Source organism: Oncorhynchus kisutch, linkage group LG15, assembly GCF_002021735.2.
Source record: "Oncorhynchus kisutch isolate 150728-3 linkage group LG15, Okis_V2, whole genome shotgun sequence".
NCBI classification, from domain to species: Eukaryota; Metazoa; Chordata; class Actinopteri; order Salmoniformes; family Salmonidae; genus Oncorhynchus; species Oncorhynchus kisutch.
The window spans coordinates 16383260-16400157 of NC_034188.2; the positions used below are offsets into that span (position 1 = coordinate 16383260).

A 16898-nucleotide genomic window follows, 5' to 3' on the forward strand; every position below is an offset into this window, starting at 1 on the left:
TTTGCAAATTATGGTGGAAAATAAGTGTTTGTGGTCACCTACAAACAAGCAAGATTTCTGGCTCTCACAGACCTGTAACTTCTTCTTTAAGAGGCTCCTCTGTCCTCCACTCATTACCTGTATTAATGGCACCTGTTTGAACTTGTTATCAGTATAAAAGACACCTGTCCACAACCTCAAACAGTCACACTCCAAACTCCACTATGGCCAAGACCAAAGAGCTGTCAAAGGACACCAGAAACAAAATTGTAGACCTGCACCAGGCAGGGAAGACTGAATCTGCAATAGGTAAGCAGCTTGGTTTGAAGAAATCAACTGTGGGAGCAATTATTAGGAAATGGAAGACATTCAAGACCACTGATAATCTCCCTCGATCTGGGGCTCCACGCAAGATCTCACCCCGTGGGGTCAAAATGATCACAAGAACGGTGAGCAAAAATCCCAGAACCACACGGGGGGACCTAGTGAATGACCTGCAGAGAGCTGGGACCAAAGTAACACAGCCTACCATCAGTAACACACTACGCCAAATCCTGCAGTGCCAGACGTGTCCCCCTGCTTAAGCCAGTACATGTCCAGGCCCGTCTGAAGTTTGCTAGAGAGCATTTGGATGATCCAGAAGAAGATTGGGAGAATGTCATATGGTCAGATGAAACCAAAATATAACTTTTTGGTAAAAACTCAACTCGTCGTGTTTGGAAGACAAAGAATGCTGAGTAGCAACCAAAGAACACCATACCTACTGTGAAGCATGGGGGTGGAAAAATCATGCTTTGGGGCTGTTTTTCTGCAAAGGGACCAGGATTACTGATCCGTGTAAAGGAAAGAATGAATGAGGCCATGTATCGTGAGATTTTGAGTGAAAACCTCCTTCCATCAGCAAGGGCATTGAATATGAAACGTGGCTGGGTCTTTCAGCATGACAATGATCCCAAACACAACGCCCGGGCAACGAAGGAGTGGCTTCGTAAGAAGCATTTCAAGGTCCTGGAGTGGCCTAGCCAGTCTCCAGATCTCAACCCCATAGAAAATCTTTGGAGGGAGTTGAAAGTCCCTCCAGCCCCAAAACATCACTGCTCTAGAGGAGATCTGCATGGAGGAATGGGCCAAAATACCAGCAACAGTGTGTGAAAACCTTGTGAAGACTTACAGAAAACATTTGACCTCTGTCATTGCCAACAAAGGGTATATAACAAAGTATTGAGATAAACTTTTGTTATTGACCAAATACTTATTTTCCACCATAATTTGCAAATAAATTCATAAAAAATCCTACAATGTGATTTTCTGGATTTTTTTTCTCATTTTTGTCTGTCATAGTTGAAGTGTACCTATGATGAAAATTACAGGCCTCTCTCATCTTTTTAAGTGGGAGAACTTGCACAATTGGTGGCTGACTAAATACTTTTTTGCCCCACTGTATAAAACATGGACTGTAGTTCATTTCTCATTAAAGCCTCATAACATCGGTCTGCATTGATGATCTGAGTGCTTACAGGAGTAGCAGTGAAAACACTACACAGATGTCTGTGTAATTGTAGTCCCACATAGAGCTTCTGCCCAGATACATTGTTTATGAGAGCTGTGTGTGTGTGTGTTTGTGTGAAGTCAGAAAGAGAGAGGGTGAGATAGAGAGCGAAAGAGAGGGAAAGTGACAGAGAGAGAAAGAGAGACAGACAGAGAGAGAAAGAGAAAGAGAGAGAGAGAGAGAGAGAGAGAGAGAGAGAGAGAGAGAGAGAGAGAAAGAGAGAGAGAGAGAGAACGGAGAACAGAGAACAGAGAACGGAGAAAGAGGAGAACAGAGGAGAGAGAACAGAGGAGAACAGAGAAAGATTAGAACAGAGGAGAGAGAACAGAGGAGAACAGAGGAGAACAGAGAAAGATGAGATCAGAGGAGAGAGAACAGAGGAGAACAGAGGACAGAGAACAGAGAAAGAGGAGAACAGAGGAGAGAGAACAGAGGAGAACAGAGAAAGAGGAGAACAGAGGAGAGAGAACAGAAGAGAAAGAGGAGAACAGAGGAGAGAACAGAGGAGAGAGAACAGAGGAGAACAGAGAAAGAGGAGAACAGAGGAGAGAAAACAGAAGAGAACAGAGAAGAACAGAGAAAGAGGAGAACAGAGGAGAGAGAACAGAGGAGAGAGAACAGAGGAGAGCAGAGAAAGAGGAGAACAGAGGAGAACAGAGAACATAGGAGAACAGAGAAAGAGGAGAACAGAGGAGAACAGAGACAGAGGAGAACAGAGAAAGAGGAGAACAGATGAGAACAGAGAACAGAGGAGAACAGAGGAGAACAGAGGAGAACAGAGAACAGAGGAGAACAGAGAAAGAGGAGAACAGAGGAGAGGAGAAAGAGGAGAACAGAGGAGAACAGAGGAGAGAGAACAGAGGAGAACAGAGAAAGAGGAGAACAGAGGAGAGGAGAAAGAGGAGAACAGAGAAAGAGGAGAACAGAAGAGAAAAGACGAGTCAGGGAGAGAGGAGTAAAGGAGAGGAGAACAAGTGTTTCTGAAGGAGGGAGGAAAGAAAGTGGGGGTCAGATTTCCACAGGCCACTTCTGTAAGCACTCAGAGTCCTGTCAGCCTGACCAAGGCCCAAGAGGTGGATGTAAATGGCTTAGCAAGGCTTTAGCTCTCACAGACACAGAGATATACTGCTCTGTAGGAGTCATAGAGGTTACACAGACATACTGCTCTGCAGGAGTCATAGAGGTTACACAGACACAGAGATATACTGCTCTGTAGGAGTCATAGAGGTTACACAGACACAGAGATATACTGCTCTGTAGGAGTCATAGAGGTTACACAGACGCAGAGATATACTGCTCTGCAGGAGTCATAGAGGTTACACAGACACAGAGATATACTGCTCTGTAGGAGTCATAGAGGTTACACAAATTGCCATTGTGAAAATATAAAGACACCTTTTAACATTAGGTCATACATGCTGCTTATAACACAGTGTGTGAAGTGTTTGATGTTTATAGTGTCTGCATCTCAAACGGCACCCTATTCCATACATAGTTCACTACTTTTGACCAGCACCTCGTGGAACTTGGTCAAAAGTAATGCACAATATAGGGAAAAGGGATGTATCTAGTATCTCCATACAAAACTATCTGTTTAAGCCATTCCAGGCCCTGAGGCAGAGGTGCAGCTCCACGTTATTACCTGAGGGGTGAGCCCTTGGGCGTGGCGATACCGTATCCTTTAGAGTCCAGGTTCCCCCCCACCTTCATGGTGTCACAGGGTTTCCTCTGCTCGATGTACTCGTTCATGGTGGACTCTAACAGGTAGGCATACCTCCCTTTGGACTTCCTGACCCTCATCACTCCCTCGTCTGTGGTCTTCACAAACACTGAGGGGTCGGCTGACTTCATGTACGACCACATCTTCTCAAACACCGCGATCTTAGACCGCTGGGGAGAGAGGAGGAGTTAGGATTGTGTGTGTGTGTGTGTGGGGGGGGGGGGGGGGGGGGTAGTAAACTGTGTGTGTGAGTAAACTGCATGTACATGCCAGTCAAACAGGTGTGTGTCTATAAGTAAACCACAGGTCTCACCCTGAAGAACTCCTTGGTGGAACCAGCATCCAGAGTTCCGTAGGCGATCTCAGTCTGTTTAGCCAGATCCTCAGCACTCTCTATGGGGGACACCATCCTCTCCACGGTGAGGAAAGCAGCCAGGTTGGCCGTGTAGGACGAGATGATGATGAGAGTGAAGAACCACCACACGCCCCCCACTATCCGCCCTGACAGAGACCTGGAGGGAGAAACAACCAGGTTGGCCGTGTAGGATGAGATGATGATGAGGGTGAAGAACCACCACACGGGCAAGGGGGAAGGGGTAAGTGGTAAGGGTAAGGGGTAAGGTGGAAGGGAAAGGGGTAAGGGTAAAGGGTAAGGGTAAAGGGAAAGGGTAAAGGGGGAAGGGGAAAGGGTAAAGGGGTAAGGGTAAAAGGTAAGGGGAAAGGATAAGGGGTAAGTGTAAGGGGGAAGGGGTAAGGGTAAAGGGAAAGGGGAAAGGGTAAGGGGGAAGGGTAAGGGAGAAGGGGTAAGGGTATTGGGTAAGGGGTAGGGGGAAGGGTAAGGGGTAAGGGGGAAGTGTAAGGGGGAAGGGGTAAGGGTAAAGGGTAAGGGGTAGGGGGAAGGGGGAGGGGGTAAAGGGGTAAGGGGTAAGTGGTAGGGAAAAGGGGGAAGGGGTAAGGGGAAAGGGTAAGGAGTAAGGGGAAGGGTAAGGGGTAGGGGTAAGGAGAAAGGGTAGGGGTAAGGGCGAAGGGTAAGGTGAAAGGGGTAGGTGGAAGGGTAAGTGGTAGGGGGAAGGGTAGGGGGAAGGGTAAGGGGTAGAGGTAAGGGATAGGGGGAAGGGGGAAGGGGGAAGGGTAAGGGGTAAGGGGTAAGGAGAAAGGGGAAGGGGAAAGGGTAAGGAGAAAGGGTAAGGGGTAGGGGTAAGGGTTAGGAGTAAGGAGAAAGGGTAAGGGGGAAGGGTAAGGGGTAGTGGTAAGGAGAAAGGGTAAGGGGTAGGGGTAAGGAGAAAGGGTAAGGGGGAGGGGTAAGGAGTAAGGGGGAAGGGTAGGAGAAAGGGGAAGGGTAAGGGGTAGGGTGAAGGGTAGGGGGAAGGGTAAGGGGTAAGGGGAAAGGGGTAGGGGGAAGGGGTAGTGGGAAGGGTAGGGGGAAGGGTAAGGGGTAAGGGGAAAGGGGTAGGGGGAAGGGGGAATGGTAAGGGGTAAGGGATAGGGGGAAGGGGTAGGGGGAAGGGTTAGGGGGAAGGGTAAGGGGTAAGGGGTAGGGTAAGGGGTAGGGGGAAGGGATAGGGGGAAGGGTAAGGGGTAGGGGTAAGGGTAAGGGGTAAGGGGTAAGGGTAAGGGGTAAGGCATAGGGGGAAGGGGTAGGGGTAAGGGGGAAGGGTAAGGGGTAAGGAGAAAGGGTAAAGGGGAAGGGGTAGGGGGAAGGGTAAGGGAAGGGTAAGGGGTAAGGAGAAAGGGTAAGGGGTAAGGGGGAAGGATAAGGGGGAAGGAGAAGGGTAAGGGGGAAGGGTAAGGGAAGGGTAAGGAGAAAGGGTAAGGGGTAAGGATAAGGGGGAAGGGTAAGGGGTAAGGGGGAAGGGGTAAGGGGTAGGGGTAGGGGGAAGGGTAAGGGGTAAGGGGTAGGGGGAAGGGGTAGGTGTAAGGGGTAGGGGGAAGGGTAAGGGGAGGGGGAAGGGTAAGGGGGAAGGGGTAGGGGTAAGGGGTGGGGGGAAGGGTAAGGGGAAGGGTAAGGGGTTGGGGTAGGGGTAGGGGGGATACCTAGTCTAATGTACCCCGCTTCTCCCCCCCTTTCACTATCCGCACTAGGGTTCGCTTCCCCACCCGCCATTTTTAATAAGACCAGACGGAGCTCATTGCCTTCTTCAATCATGCAGAGACGGGCAGCATGAAGGTCTCGTCATTGTTTTTGCTGGAAAGGTGAGAAATTGTGCTTTACAATGGTATTGATATTACAGCTGACCTGGAAGTAATTATGTTTTTTTTGGAAGCTAAAATAAGGTCAATTGTACGGAACAGAGTGATGTCAGTTAAAGGTAAACCCATCTGTATAACTCTCCGTTAGGATCTCATTCACTTGCATCTATCTACATTATAACAAACCAAAGCCTCTGCCTTTCACATGACTCTGACCTATCTAGCATCACATGACAGTATGCATCCTCCACCCCGACTCCCTACAGCACAGCAGTCTCTGTCTGTGTCTCATCATCAGACACCATGCCGTGTCCCAAATAGCACCATATTCCCTTCACAGTGCACTACTTTTGACCAGGGCCCCTATATAGGGAATAAGGTGCCGTTTGGGATACACGCCTGCCTCTACTGTAATGTCATCAAGGCTCTGGGAGAGCTGTGTTAAATGTGCTGAGACAAGATAACTGAGCATCACAAAGGAAGTACACCAGATTCACCTCACCTTAAGGAAGCTGCCAGTGTGTTTCACGGAGCCACACACATTCATTGGTGGTGATTAATAACAGGAGGAGGAAGAGGAGGCCACTTAGTCACAGCTTTTTAAAAACCAACTACTGATTTGTTGGAAGCCAAATTCCCCTAGGACCTTTCTCTGTGTCTCGGGAAGTGTCCCAAATGGAACCCTGTTGCCTTTATGGTTCACTGCGTCTGACCAGGGCCATGTGATAGGCCATATAGGGAACAGGGTACCACACGGGCTGTAGCTCTGTCTCTCTGCTTCAGGAGAACACAACTGAGCACTAACGATTAACTGTATCTCTGTTACGTACCATTCTCTTCTCTGGCACGTCAGACTCAGAGAGAGTACAGGACAGAGAGAGATAGAGAGCTTTTACGTGATCAACAATAAGCTGAAGAGAAAACAAAAAAGGGTTCCAGGGTTTAGTCTTCGTGTAGTTAGTGAAGTAGAACATTAAAAGGAAGATTAGGATAAGAAGATAGGAGGAGGATGAAAAAGTTACAAGGCCTGAGAAGAGACGGAAAGAGGGTATGGGTGAAAGAGATGAGAGGGAAAGAGAAGAGAGGGAAAGAGCAGAGACAGAAAGAGAAGAGAGGGAAAGAGTAGAGAGGGAAAGAGAAGAGAGGGAAAGAGAAGAGAGGGAAAGAGAGAGAGGGAAAGAGAAGAGAGGGAAAGAGAAGAGAGGGAAAGAGAGAGAGGGAAAGAGAAGAGAGGGAAAGAGCAGAGACAGAAAGAGAAGAGAGGGAAAGAGTAGAGAGGGAAAGAGAAGAGAGGGAAAGAGAAGAGAGGGAAAGAGAGAGAGGGAAAGAGAAGAGAGGGAAAGAGAAGAGAGGGAAAGAGAGAGAGGGAAAGAGAAGAGAGGGAAAGAGAGGAGATAGTGAAAGAGAAGATAGTGAAAGGAAGAGGGAAAGAGAAGAGAGGGAAAGATGGTATGGGTGAAGGAGAAGAGAGGTAAAGAGAAGAGAGGGAAAGAGAAGATAGTGAAAGAGAAGATAGTGAAAGAAATAGAGGGAAAGAAAAGAGGGAAAGAGAAGATAGGGAAAGAGAAGATCTTGAAAGAGAAGAGAGGGCAAGAGAAGAGAGGGACAGAGAAGAGAGGGAAAGAGAAGAGAGGGAAAGAGAAGAGAGGGAAAGAGAAGAGAGGGAAAGAGAAGAGGGGGAAAGAGAAGAGCGGGAAAGAGAAGAGAGGGAAAGAGAAGAGAGGGAAAGCGAAGATAGTGAAAGAAAAGAGGGAAAGAGAATAGAGGGAAAGAGAAGAGAGGGAAAGAGAAGATAGTGAAAGAGAAGAGAGGGAAAGAGGAGAGAGGGAAAGATGGTATGGGTGAAGGAGAAGAGAGGGAAAGAGAAGAGAGGGAAAGATAGGGGGGAAAGAGAACATAGTGAAAGAGAAGATAGTGAAAGAAAAGCGAGGGAAAGAAAAGAGGGAAAGAGATGAGAGGGAAAGAAAAGATAGTGAAAGAGAAGAGAGGGCAAGAGATGAGAGGGACAGAGAAGAGAGGGAAAGAGAAGAGAGGGAAAGAGAAGACAGTGAAAGAGAAGAGAGGGAAAGAGAAGAGAGGGAAAGAGACGAGAGGGAAAGAGAAGAGAGGGAAAGAGAAGATAGTGAAAGAGAAGATAGTGAAAGGAAAGAGGGAAAGAGAAGAGAGGGAAAGAGAGGAGAGGGAAAGAGGAGAGAGGGAAAGATGGTATGGGTGAAGGAGAAGAGAGGGAAAGAGAAGAGAGGGAAAGAGAAGATAGTGAAAGAGAAGATAGTGAAAGAAAAGAGAGGGAAAGAAAAGAAGGAAAGAGAAGATAGGGAAAGAGAGATCTTGAAAGAGAAGAGAGGGCAAGAGAAGAGAGGGACAGAGAAGAGAGGGAAAGAGAATAGAGGGAAAGAGAAGAGAGGGAAAGAGGAGAGAGAGAAAGAGAAGAGAGGGAAAGAGAAGAGGGGGAAAGAGAAGAGCGGGAAAGAGAAGAGAGGGAAAGAGAAGAGAGGGAAAGAGAAGATAGTGAAAGAAAAGAGGGAAAGAGAAGAGAGGGAAAGAGGAGAGAGGGAAAGATGGTATGGGTGAAGGAGAAGAGAGGGAAGAGAATAGAGGGAAAGAGAAGAGAGGGAAAGAGAAGATAGTGAAAGAGAAGAGAGGGAAAGAGGAGAGAGGGAAAGATGGTATGGGTGAAGGAGAAGAGAGGGAAAGAGCAGAGAGGGAAAGAGAAGATAGTGAAAGAGAAGAGAGGGAAAGAGGAGAGAGGGAAAGATGGTATGGGTGAAGGAGAAGAGAGGGAAAGAGCAGAGAGGGAAAGAGAAGATAGTGAAAGAGAAGAGAGGGAAAGAGAAGATAGTGAAAGGAAAGAGGGAAAGAGTAGAGAGGGAAAGAGAAGAGAGGGAAAGAGGAGAGAGGGAAAGATGGTATGGGTGAAGGAGAAGAGAGAGAAAGAGAAGAGAGGGAAAGAGAACATAGTGAAAGAGAAGATAGTGAAAGAAAAGCGAGGGAAAGAAAAGAGGGAAAGAGAGAGAGGGAAAGAAAAGATAGTGAAAGAGAAGAGAGGGCAAGAGAAGAGAGGGACAAAGAGAGGGAAATAGAATAGAAGGAAAGAGAAGAGAGGGAAAGAGAAGAGAGGGAAAGAGAAGAGAGGGAAAGAGAAGAGAGGGAAAGAGAAGACAGTGAAAGAGAGGAGAGGGAAAGAGAAGAGAGGGAAAGAGACGAGAGGGAAAGAGAAGAGAGGGAAAGAGAAGAGAGGGAAAGAGAAGATAGTGAAAGAAAAGAGGGAAAGAGAAGAGAGGGAAAGAGAAGAGAGGGAAAGAGGAGAGAGGGAAAGATGGTATGGGTGAAGGAGAAGAGAGGGAAAGAGATGAGAGGGAAAGAAAAGAGAGGGAAAGAGAAGATAGTGAAAGAGAAGATAGTGAAAGAAAAGAGAGGGAAAGAAAAGAGGGAAAGAGAAGAGAGGGAAAGAGAAGAGGGAATGAGAAGAGAGGGAAAGAGAGAAAGAGAAGAGAGGGAAAGAGAGGGGTGAGAGTGAAAGAGAAGAGGGAAAGAGAAGAGAGGGAAAGAGAGGGGTAAGAGTGAAAGAGAAGAGGGAAAGAGAGGGGTAAGAGTGAAAGAGAGGAAAGGGAAAGATAGGGGTAAGAGTGAAAGAGAAGAGAGGGAAAGAGAGGGGTAGGAGTGACAGAGAAGAGAGGGAAAGAGAGGGGTAAGAGTGACAGAGAAGAGAGGGAAAGAGAGGGGTAAGAGTGACAGAGAAGAGAGGGGTAAGAGTGACAGAAAAGAGAGGGAAAGAGAGGGGTAAGAGTGACAGAGAAGAGAGGGAAAGAGAGGGGTAAGAGTGACAGAGAAGAGAGGGAAAGAGATGGGTAAGAGTGACAGAGAAGAGAGGGAAAGAGACAGGTAAGAGTGACAGAGAAGAGAGGGAAAGAGAGGGGTAAGAGTGACAGAGAAGAGAGGGAAAGAGACAGGTAAGAGTGACAGAGAAGAGAGGGGTAAGAGTGACAGAGAAGATAGGGAAAGAGACAGGTAGGAGTGACAGAGAAGAGAGGGGTAAGAGTGACAGAAAAGAGAGGGAAAGAGAGGGGTAAGAGTGACAGAGAAGAGAGGGAAAGAGAGGGGTAAGAGTGACAGAGAATAGAGGGAAAGAGAGGGGTAAGAGTGACAGAGAAGAGAGGGAAAGAGACAGGTAAGAGTGACAGAGAAGAGAGGGAAAGAGAGGGGTAAGAGTGACAGAGAAGAGAGGGGTAAGAGTGACAGAAAAGAGAGGGAAAGAGAGGGGTAAGAGTGACAGAGAAGAGAGGGAAAGAGAGGGGTAAGAGTGACAGAGAAGAGAGGGAAAGAGAGGGGTAAGAGTGACAGAGAGGGAAAGAGAAGAGAGGGAAAGAGAAGAGAGGGAAAGAGAAGATAGTGAAAGAGAAGATAGTGAAAGAAAAGAGAGGGAAAGAAAAGAGGGAAAGAGAAGAGAGGGAAAGAGAAGAGAGTGAAAGAGAAGAGAGGGAAAGAGAAGAGGGAATGAGAAGAGAGGGAAAGAAAGAAAGAGAAGAGAGGGAAAGAGAGGGGTAAGAGTGAAAGAGAGGAAAGGGAAAGATAGGGGTAAGAGTGAAAGAGAAGAGAGGGGAAGAGAGGGGTAGGAGTGACAGAGAAGAGAGGGAAAGAGAGGGGTAAGAGTGACAGAGAAGAGAGGGAAAGAGAGGGGTAAGAGTGACAGAGAAGAGAGGGGTAAGAGTGACAGAAAAGAGAGGGAAAGAGAGGGGTAAGAGTGACAGAGAAGAGAGGGAAAGAGACAGGTAAGAAGAGTGACAGAGAAGAGAGGGAAAGAGAGGGGTAAGAGTGACAGAGAAGAGAGGGAAAGAGACAGGTAAGAGTGACAGAGAAGAGAGGGGTAAGAGTGACAGAGAAGATAGGGAAAGAGACAGGTAAGAGTGACAGAGAAGAGAGGGGTAAGAGTGACAGAAAAGAGAGGGAAAGAGAGGGGTAAGAGTGACAGAGAAGAGAGGGAAAGAGAGGGGTAAGAGTGACAGAGAATAGAGGGAAAGAGAGGGGTAAGAGTGACAGAGAAGAGAGGGAAAGAGACAGGTAAGAGTGACAGAGAAGAGAGGGAAAGAGAGGGGTAAGAGTGACAGAGAAGAGAGGGGTAAGAGTGACAGAAAAGAGAGGGAAAGAGAGGGGTAAGAGTGACAGAGAAGAGAGGGAAAGAGAGGGGTAAGAGTGACAGAGAAGAGAGGGAAAGAGGGGGTAAGAGTGACAGAGAGGGAAAGAGAAGAGAGGGAAAGAGAAGAGAGGGAAAGAGAAGATAGTGAAAGAGAAGATAGTGAAAGAGAAGAGAGGGAAAGAGAAGAGAGGGAATGAGAAGAGAGGGAAAGAAAGAAAGAGAAGAGAGGAAAGAGAGGGGTAAGAGTGAAAGAGAGGAAAGGGAAAGATAGGGGTAAGAGTGAAAGAGAAGAGAGGGGAAGAGAGGGGTAGGAGTGACAGAGAAGAGAGGGAAAGAGAGGGGTAAGAGTGACAGAGAAGAGAGGGAAAGAGAGGGGTAAGAGTGACAGAGAAGAGAGGGGTAAGAGTGACAGAAAAGAGAGGGAAAGAGAGGGGTAAGAGTGACAGAGAAGAGAGGGAAAGAGACAGGTAAGAAGAGTGACAGAGAAGAGAGGGAAAGAGAGGGGTAAGAGTGACAGAGAAGAGAGGGAAAGAGACAGGTAAGAGTGACAGAGAAGAGAGGGGTAAGAGTGACAGAGAAGATAGGGAAAGAGACAGGTAAGAGTGACAGAGAAGAGAGGGGTAAGAGTGACAGAAAAGAGAGGGAAAGAGAGGGGTAAGAGTGACAGAGAAGAGAGGGAAAGAGAGGGGTACGAGTGACAGAGAATAGAGGGAAAGAGAGGGGTAAGAGTGACAGAGAAGAGAGGGAAAGAGACAGGTAAGAGTGACAGAGAAGAGAGGGAAAGAGAGGGGTAAGAGTGACAGAGAAGAGAGGGTAAGAGTGACAGAAAAGAGAGGGAAAGAGAGGGGTAAGAGTGACAGAGAAGAGAGGGAAAGAGACAGGTAAGAGTGACAGAGACGAGAGGTAAGAGTGACAGAGAAGAGAGGGAAAGAGAGGGGTAAGAGTGACAGTGAAGAGAGGGAAAGAGACAGGTAAGAGTGACAGAGAAGAGAGGGAAAGAGACAGGTAAGAGTGACAGAGAAGAGAGGGAAAGAGACAGGTAAGAGAGACAGAGAAGAGAGGGAAAGAGACAGGTAAGAGTGACAGAGAAGAGAGGGAAAGAGACAGGTAAGAGTGACAGAGAAGAGAGGTAAGAGTGACAGAGAAGAGAGGGAAAGAGACAGGTAAGAGTGACAGAGAAGAGAGGGGTAAGAGTGACAAAGAAGAGAGGGAAAGAGACAGGTAAGAGAGACAGAGAAGAGAGGGAAAGAGACAGGTAAGAGTGACAGAGAAGAGAGGGAAAGAGACAGGTAAGAGTGACAGAGAAGAGAGGTAAGAGTGACAGAGAAGAGAGGGAAAGAGACAGGTAAGAGTGACAGAGAAGAGAGCGTATATGAGACCTACCACCGTGTTAAACCTGAGCAGGCTTTAGGTGGAGGAGGATATGTCTGCATGTCTGTCCATCTGGGTATACTAAATCCCTTCCTCTCTATCCCTCCTTCCATACATGCTCCCATCCCCTGCTTCTCTTCTCTCACTCTCTTTTTATTTTATATTTAACCTTTATTTAACTAGGCAAGTTAGTTAAGAACAAATTCTTATTTACAATGACGGCCTACCCCCGCCAAACCCTCCCTTAACCCGGACAACGCTGGGCCAGTTGTGCGACGCCTATGGGACTCCCGATCACAGCCAGCTGTGATACAGCCCAGGATCGAACCAGGGTCTGTAGTGACCCGTATAGCACTGAGATGCAGTGGCTTAGACCACTGCGCCACTCGGGAGCCCTCCTAGCTCTCTGTCTCTCTCTCTCCCTACCCCTCACACCATCCCATATCTCCCTCTCTTTCTCCCTCACTCTCGCTCTCTCTCCCTAACCCTTCTCACTATCTCTTTTCTCTCTCCCTCTATCTCATCATCTCTTTCTCACTCTTATCTACGAACAGTCTAATTAGTACTAATCAATCGTCACCAACATATAAACCCCATACTGTACAGCAGGGGTTCTCAAAGTGGGTCCAAGGTCCTGAATGGGGTCTGCTGCAAGATTTCGAATCAGAAAATACACCGAACAAAAATAGAAATGCAACATACAATTTGACTGGGTTACAGTTCATATGAGGAAATCAGTCAATTGAAATAAATAAATTAGGACCTAATCAATGGATTTCACATGACTGGGAATAGAGACATGCATTTGTTGATCACAGATTTTTTTAAAGCAGGGGTGTGAATCAGAAAACCAGTCAGTATCCAGTGTGGCCACCGTTTGCCTCATGCAATACTACCTCCCCCCATTTTTTTCACTGTCATTTAAGGCAAAATGTGTAGAATTGCATGATATCAGCTTTAAAGCTGCAACAGCAAACATGTGTTTGCCCCGTGACAAAATGTGTAGAATTGCAGGAAATGTGTTTCTCTCCGATGCCAAGAGGCGAGCCTTTTACACGTTCATTCCCTGGGCCCAAGACTTGGTTCGTCCAGCCACGCACTGCAGAAATCATACTAAAACTCCTTGTAGGCTATTTTTAAATGGCACTGGAGTTGTGTTCTGATTAGAAATGGGTCACTGATAAAATGTTCTATCACAAAAGTGGTCCCCAGTCCCAAAACGTTTGAGAACCTCATACAGTACAGTGCTGCAGTGAACATCAGTGAAACACTATGGAGACTGCTTACAGTACCAGGGGTTTAGAGCAGTGCTGTCATTTCACTACCCCATTAAGACAATGATTCATGATTTATTCACAACTATTGATTACTGCTGAACATTATATTAAATGGTTATGTTAACATGGAACAGGTATGGGATGATTGTGTGCATTAGAGTGAATGTCTGTGTGGCAGAAAAGGAGCAGGTCCAGGCGTGCTCGCAGCAGCCAAACAAGACCAAAGCCCTCTCTAACCATCCTCTAACCATCCTCTAATCATCCTCTAACAATCCTCTAACCATCCTCTAACCATCCTCTAACTATCCTCTAACCATGCTCTAACAATCCTCTAACCATGCTCTAACCATCCTCTAATCATCCTCTAACCATCCTCTAACCATCCTCTAATCATCCTCTAACCATCCTCTAATCATCCTCTAACCATCCTCTAACCATCCTCTAATCATCCTCTAACCATCCTCTAACCATCCTCTAATCATCCTCTAATCATCCTCTAACCATCCTCTAATCATCCTCTAATCTCCCCAGCTCTGAGTCGATCTAGTGTAGCAAACTGAACTGCTAAACTCCCCATAAAATCCCCCTTCTATTCCATATGCTAATTAGCATGACTAATGGCATCAGTGAGTGTAAAGAATGAGTCTGTAATGACCACATTACAATGGATTAGGATTTACACTGCTGGAAATGAGGGACAAAAGCAGGCTGAATAATGTTCTGATTCCAGACCAGTCAGAAATTAGAAGAACAAGACGTGCCGGCTTTTCTGTTTTTTGGATCTGAATAAATTAGATAGGTGTGTGTGTTCTCGAAATGCCACGTCGCCTCTAATAATGCAGTCGGACCTCTCTCTCTCTCTCTCTCTCTCTCTCTTATAAAAGGTCAGTATTTTCATGCAGTAGAGAATGATTGAATTATGTTAATAATGCTTACAGCCTAGGGCAGTGTTTCCCAACCCTGGTCTTCCAGTGTCCCAACAGTACAGCTGTATCGTAACCCTGGACAAACACACCTGGTTCAACTTGTCAACTAATCATCAAGTCCTCAATGAGTTGAATCAGGTGTTTGTCCAGGGATACAATAAAATGGTACTGTTGGGGTAGAGGAGGACCAGGGTGGGGAAACATCAGTCTGGGGCACTCAAAACAGTAACACTTCTGTTAAAGGTCTCTACCATAGAGTTATGAGATAGAGTTATGTTATGGCATACGATGCTTTGTACTAGTGTAATACAAGGAGGGAATCAATTCAACGGCTGATGTGGACTTAGTGGTTCACTGTGGTTCACTGCAGACACGTGCGGGCATACACACACATACACACAGGGGTACTGTGACACACACTCACGCACGCATACGGGTACATGCTGAGAGCTGCGACACGTGTCTCTCTGGGTTGCCATGGCAGCACACCCTGCTCTCCAAACAGTTCTGACGATCTGAGCTGAAAGAAGGATTTAAGTCTTCTCACTCCTCCTTCCCTCCCTCTCTGCCCCTCTCTTCTCTCTGTCTAGCTCTCTCTCTGCCCCTCTCTTCTCTCTCTCCCACTCTCTTCTCTCTGTCTAGCTCTCTCTCTGCCCCTCTCTTCTCTCTCCCACTCTCTTCTCTCTGTCTAGCTCTCTCTCTGCCCCTCTCTTCTCTCTCTCCCACTCTCTTCTCTCTGTCTAGCTCTCTCTCTGCCCCCCCTCTCTCTGTACTCTATCAGTCTCTCTCTCTTTCTCTCTCTCTTCTATCAGTCTCTCGCTTTCTCTCTCTGTCCTCCATCAGGTTCTCTCTCTTTCTCTCTCTGCCCCTCTCTTCTCTCTGTCTAGCTCTCTCTCTGCCCCTCTCTTCTCTCTGTCTAGCTCTCTCTCTGCCCCCCCTCTTCTCTCTGTCTAGCTCTCTCTCTGCCCCTCTCTTCTCTCTGTCTAGCTCTCTCTCTGCAGCTCTCTTCTCTCTGTCTAGCTCTCTCTCTTCCCCTCTCTTCTCTCTGTCTAGCTCTCTCTCTCCCACTCTCTTCTCTCTGTCTAGCTCTCTCTCTGCCCCCCCTCTCTCTGTACTCTATCAGTCTCTCTCTCTCTTTCTCTCTCTCTTCTATCAGTCTCACACTTTCTCTCTCTGTCCTCCATCAGGTTCTCTCTCTGTCCTATCTCTCGTTCTCTCCCTTTCTCTCTCTGTCCTCCATCAGGTTCTCTCTCTGTCCTCTATCAGTCTCTCTCTCTTTCTCACTCTGTCCTATCTTTCTTTCTCTCTCTGTCCTCTATCAGTCTCTCTCTCTTTCTCACTCTGTCCTATCTCTCGTTCTCTCTCTTTCTCTCTCGGTTCTCTATCAGTCTCTCTCTCTTTCTCACTCTGTCCTCTATCAGGCTCTCTCTGTGGGAGGCATCGGAACAAACCCTGAAGTGTAGCTCTCTTCTCTCTTAACCGGTAAAATCCACAGACACAGCCCTTCAGATCATCCAGCTACTATAGTAGCATATCATATCCTTATCTTCTCTGATTTAGCCAGTTACTAGCCTATTTACTCTGATTTAGCCAGTTACATTTGAAAATCCATTGGTTAACATAGATATTCTGGGAACATCAGAAGGTGGGGGGAAATTAACTATATTCTGGTAAACCGACCAATTGAACATATGCGGTGGTACTTAATGAATATGATGTCAGTTCGGTTGTCATCTGAGACATTCTCATCAATGATAGGATGACATAAACTCTACAGTGGAAACTCTACACATCAGAGTTATCGGATTCACATGGAATTGTTGTTCAATTTAAATGTTTGAATATGAAATTATTTGTGATGGGATGAAATGTGATTTTAGCTTCTAAAATGTAAGATTTTAAAGCCTTGACGACAATAATACCATGTGTTCCGAGGATGTGAGGATGACGGTCAGAATGGTTCAGATAATAACTACAGAACGAAGCCAAAATCAGCGTGAGCTTTGGTTGCGAATGGTATGAACTTTGAACTCTTATTCACGACAGAAGTGATACCTCCTAGCCGTTGAGTTAGCAACAGCAGCTGCAAACGCAGGTTAGGAAGGAACAGAGTACCCCGTCTACCACACAACGACGTTACTACAACGTATCCAATTTACCAGCAGAGACATTCTTCAAAGGACTAGGTTGGGCAACACGGTTTTCCATCTACCACCAACCTACTGAAGCGCAGCTCAGAGTAAATATTTATTGCATTTTCCTTTTCCAAATGGGCGGTAATTTAGAATGCATAAGATACTGTATTTACAATAGCACAGCTTCTCCCTTTGTCCCTCAGTCTTCCTGCTCTTTCACTCAAATCCAGTCCCTTTTCTTTTGTGTAACAAGCTGTCATATCTGTTCCGCTCGCTAGGGACGTTTTCCTTTATGACATAATTTGTAATCAAGTTATGATTAATTATGTGTATGTGTAATTCTGAGTGATTAGTTAGGTATTTAGTAAATAAATAATTAAACCCAATTTTGTATTGCTGATTCAACTTGTTAGCCAGGGTTTGTGAAGATTTTACAACTTTCAGATGAGACTGAATTAAGGTGACAATTAATATTGACTGCTATGGATGTAAAGTATTACTAGGTCTTTAAGAGTTTATTCGGAAGATAACAGCTCTATAAATATTATTTCGTAGAGCCCCGACTCTCTAGTTAATTACCTTTACATGATTAGCTCAATCAGGTAATATTAATTACG

General features: G+C 46.4%; 1 protein-coding gene across 3 annotated transcripts in view; it reads right to left on the bottom strand.

Annotated features, from left to right (window-relative positions):
• LOC109878954 (glutamate receptor 1-like) overlaps window positions 1-16898 on the bottom strand; it is a 177483-nt gene that overhangs the window by 17313 nt on the left and 143272 nt on the right. For all 3 annotated transcript variants that reach the window (XM_031789727.1, XM_031789729.1, XM_031789728.1), the window contains exons 12-13: window positions 3562-3760; window positions 3171-3418 (exon numbers count right to left, since the gene is read on the bottom strand). In XM_031789727.1, the coding sequence (XP_031645587.1) occupies window positions 3171-3418; window positions 3562-3760 (447 nt within the window). The remainder of the gene's footprint in view (window positions 1-3170; window positions 3419-3561; window positions 3761-16898) is intronic.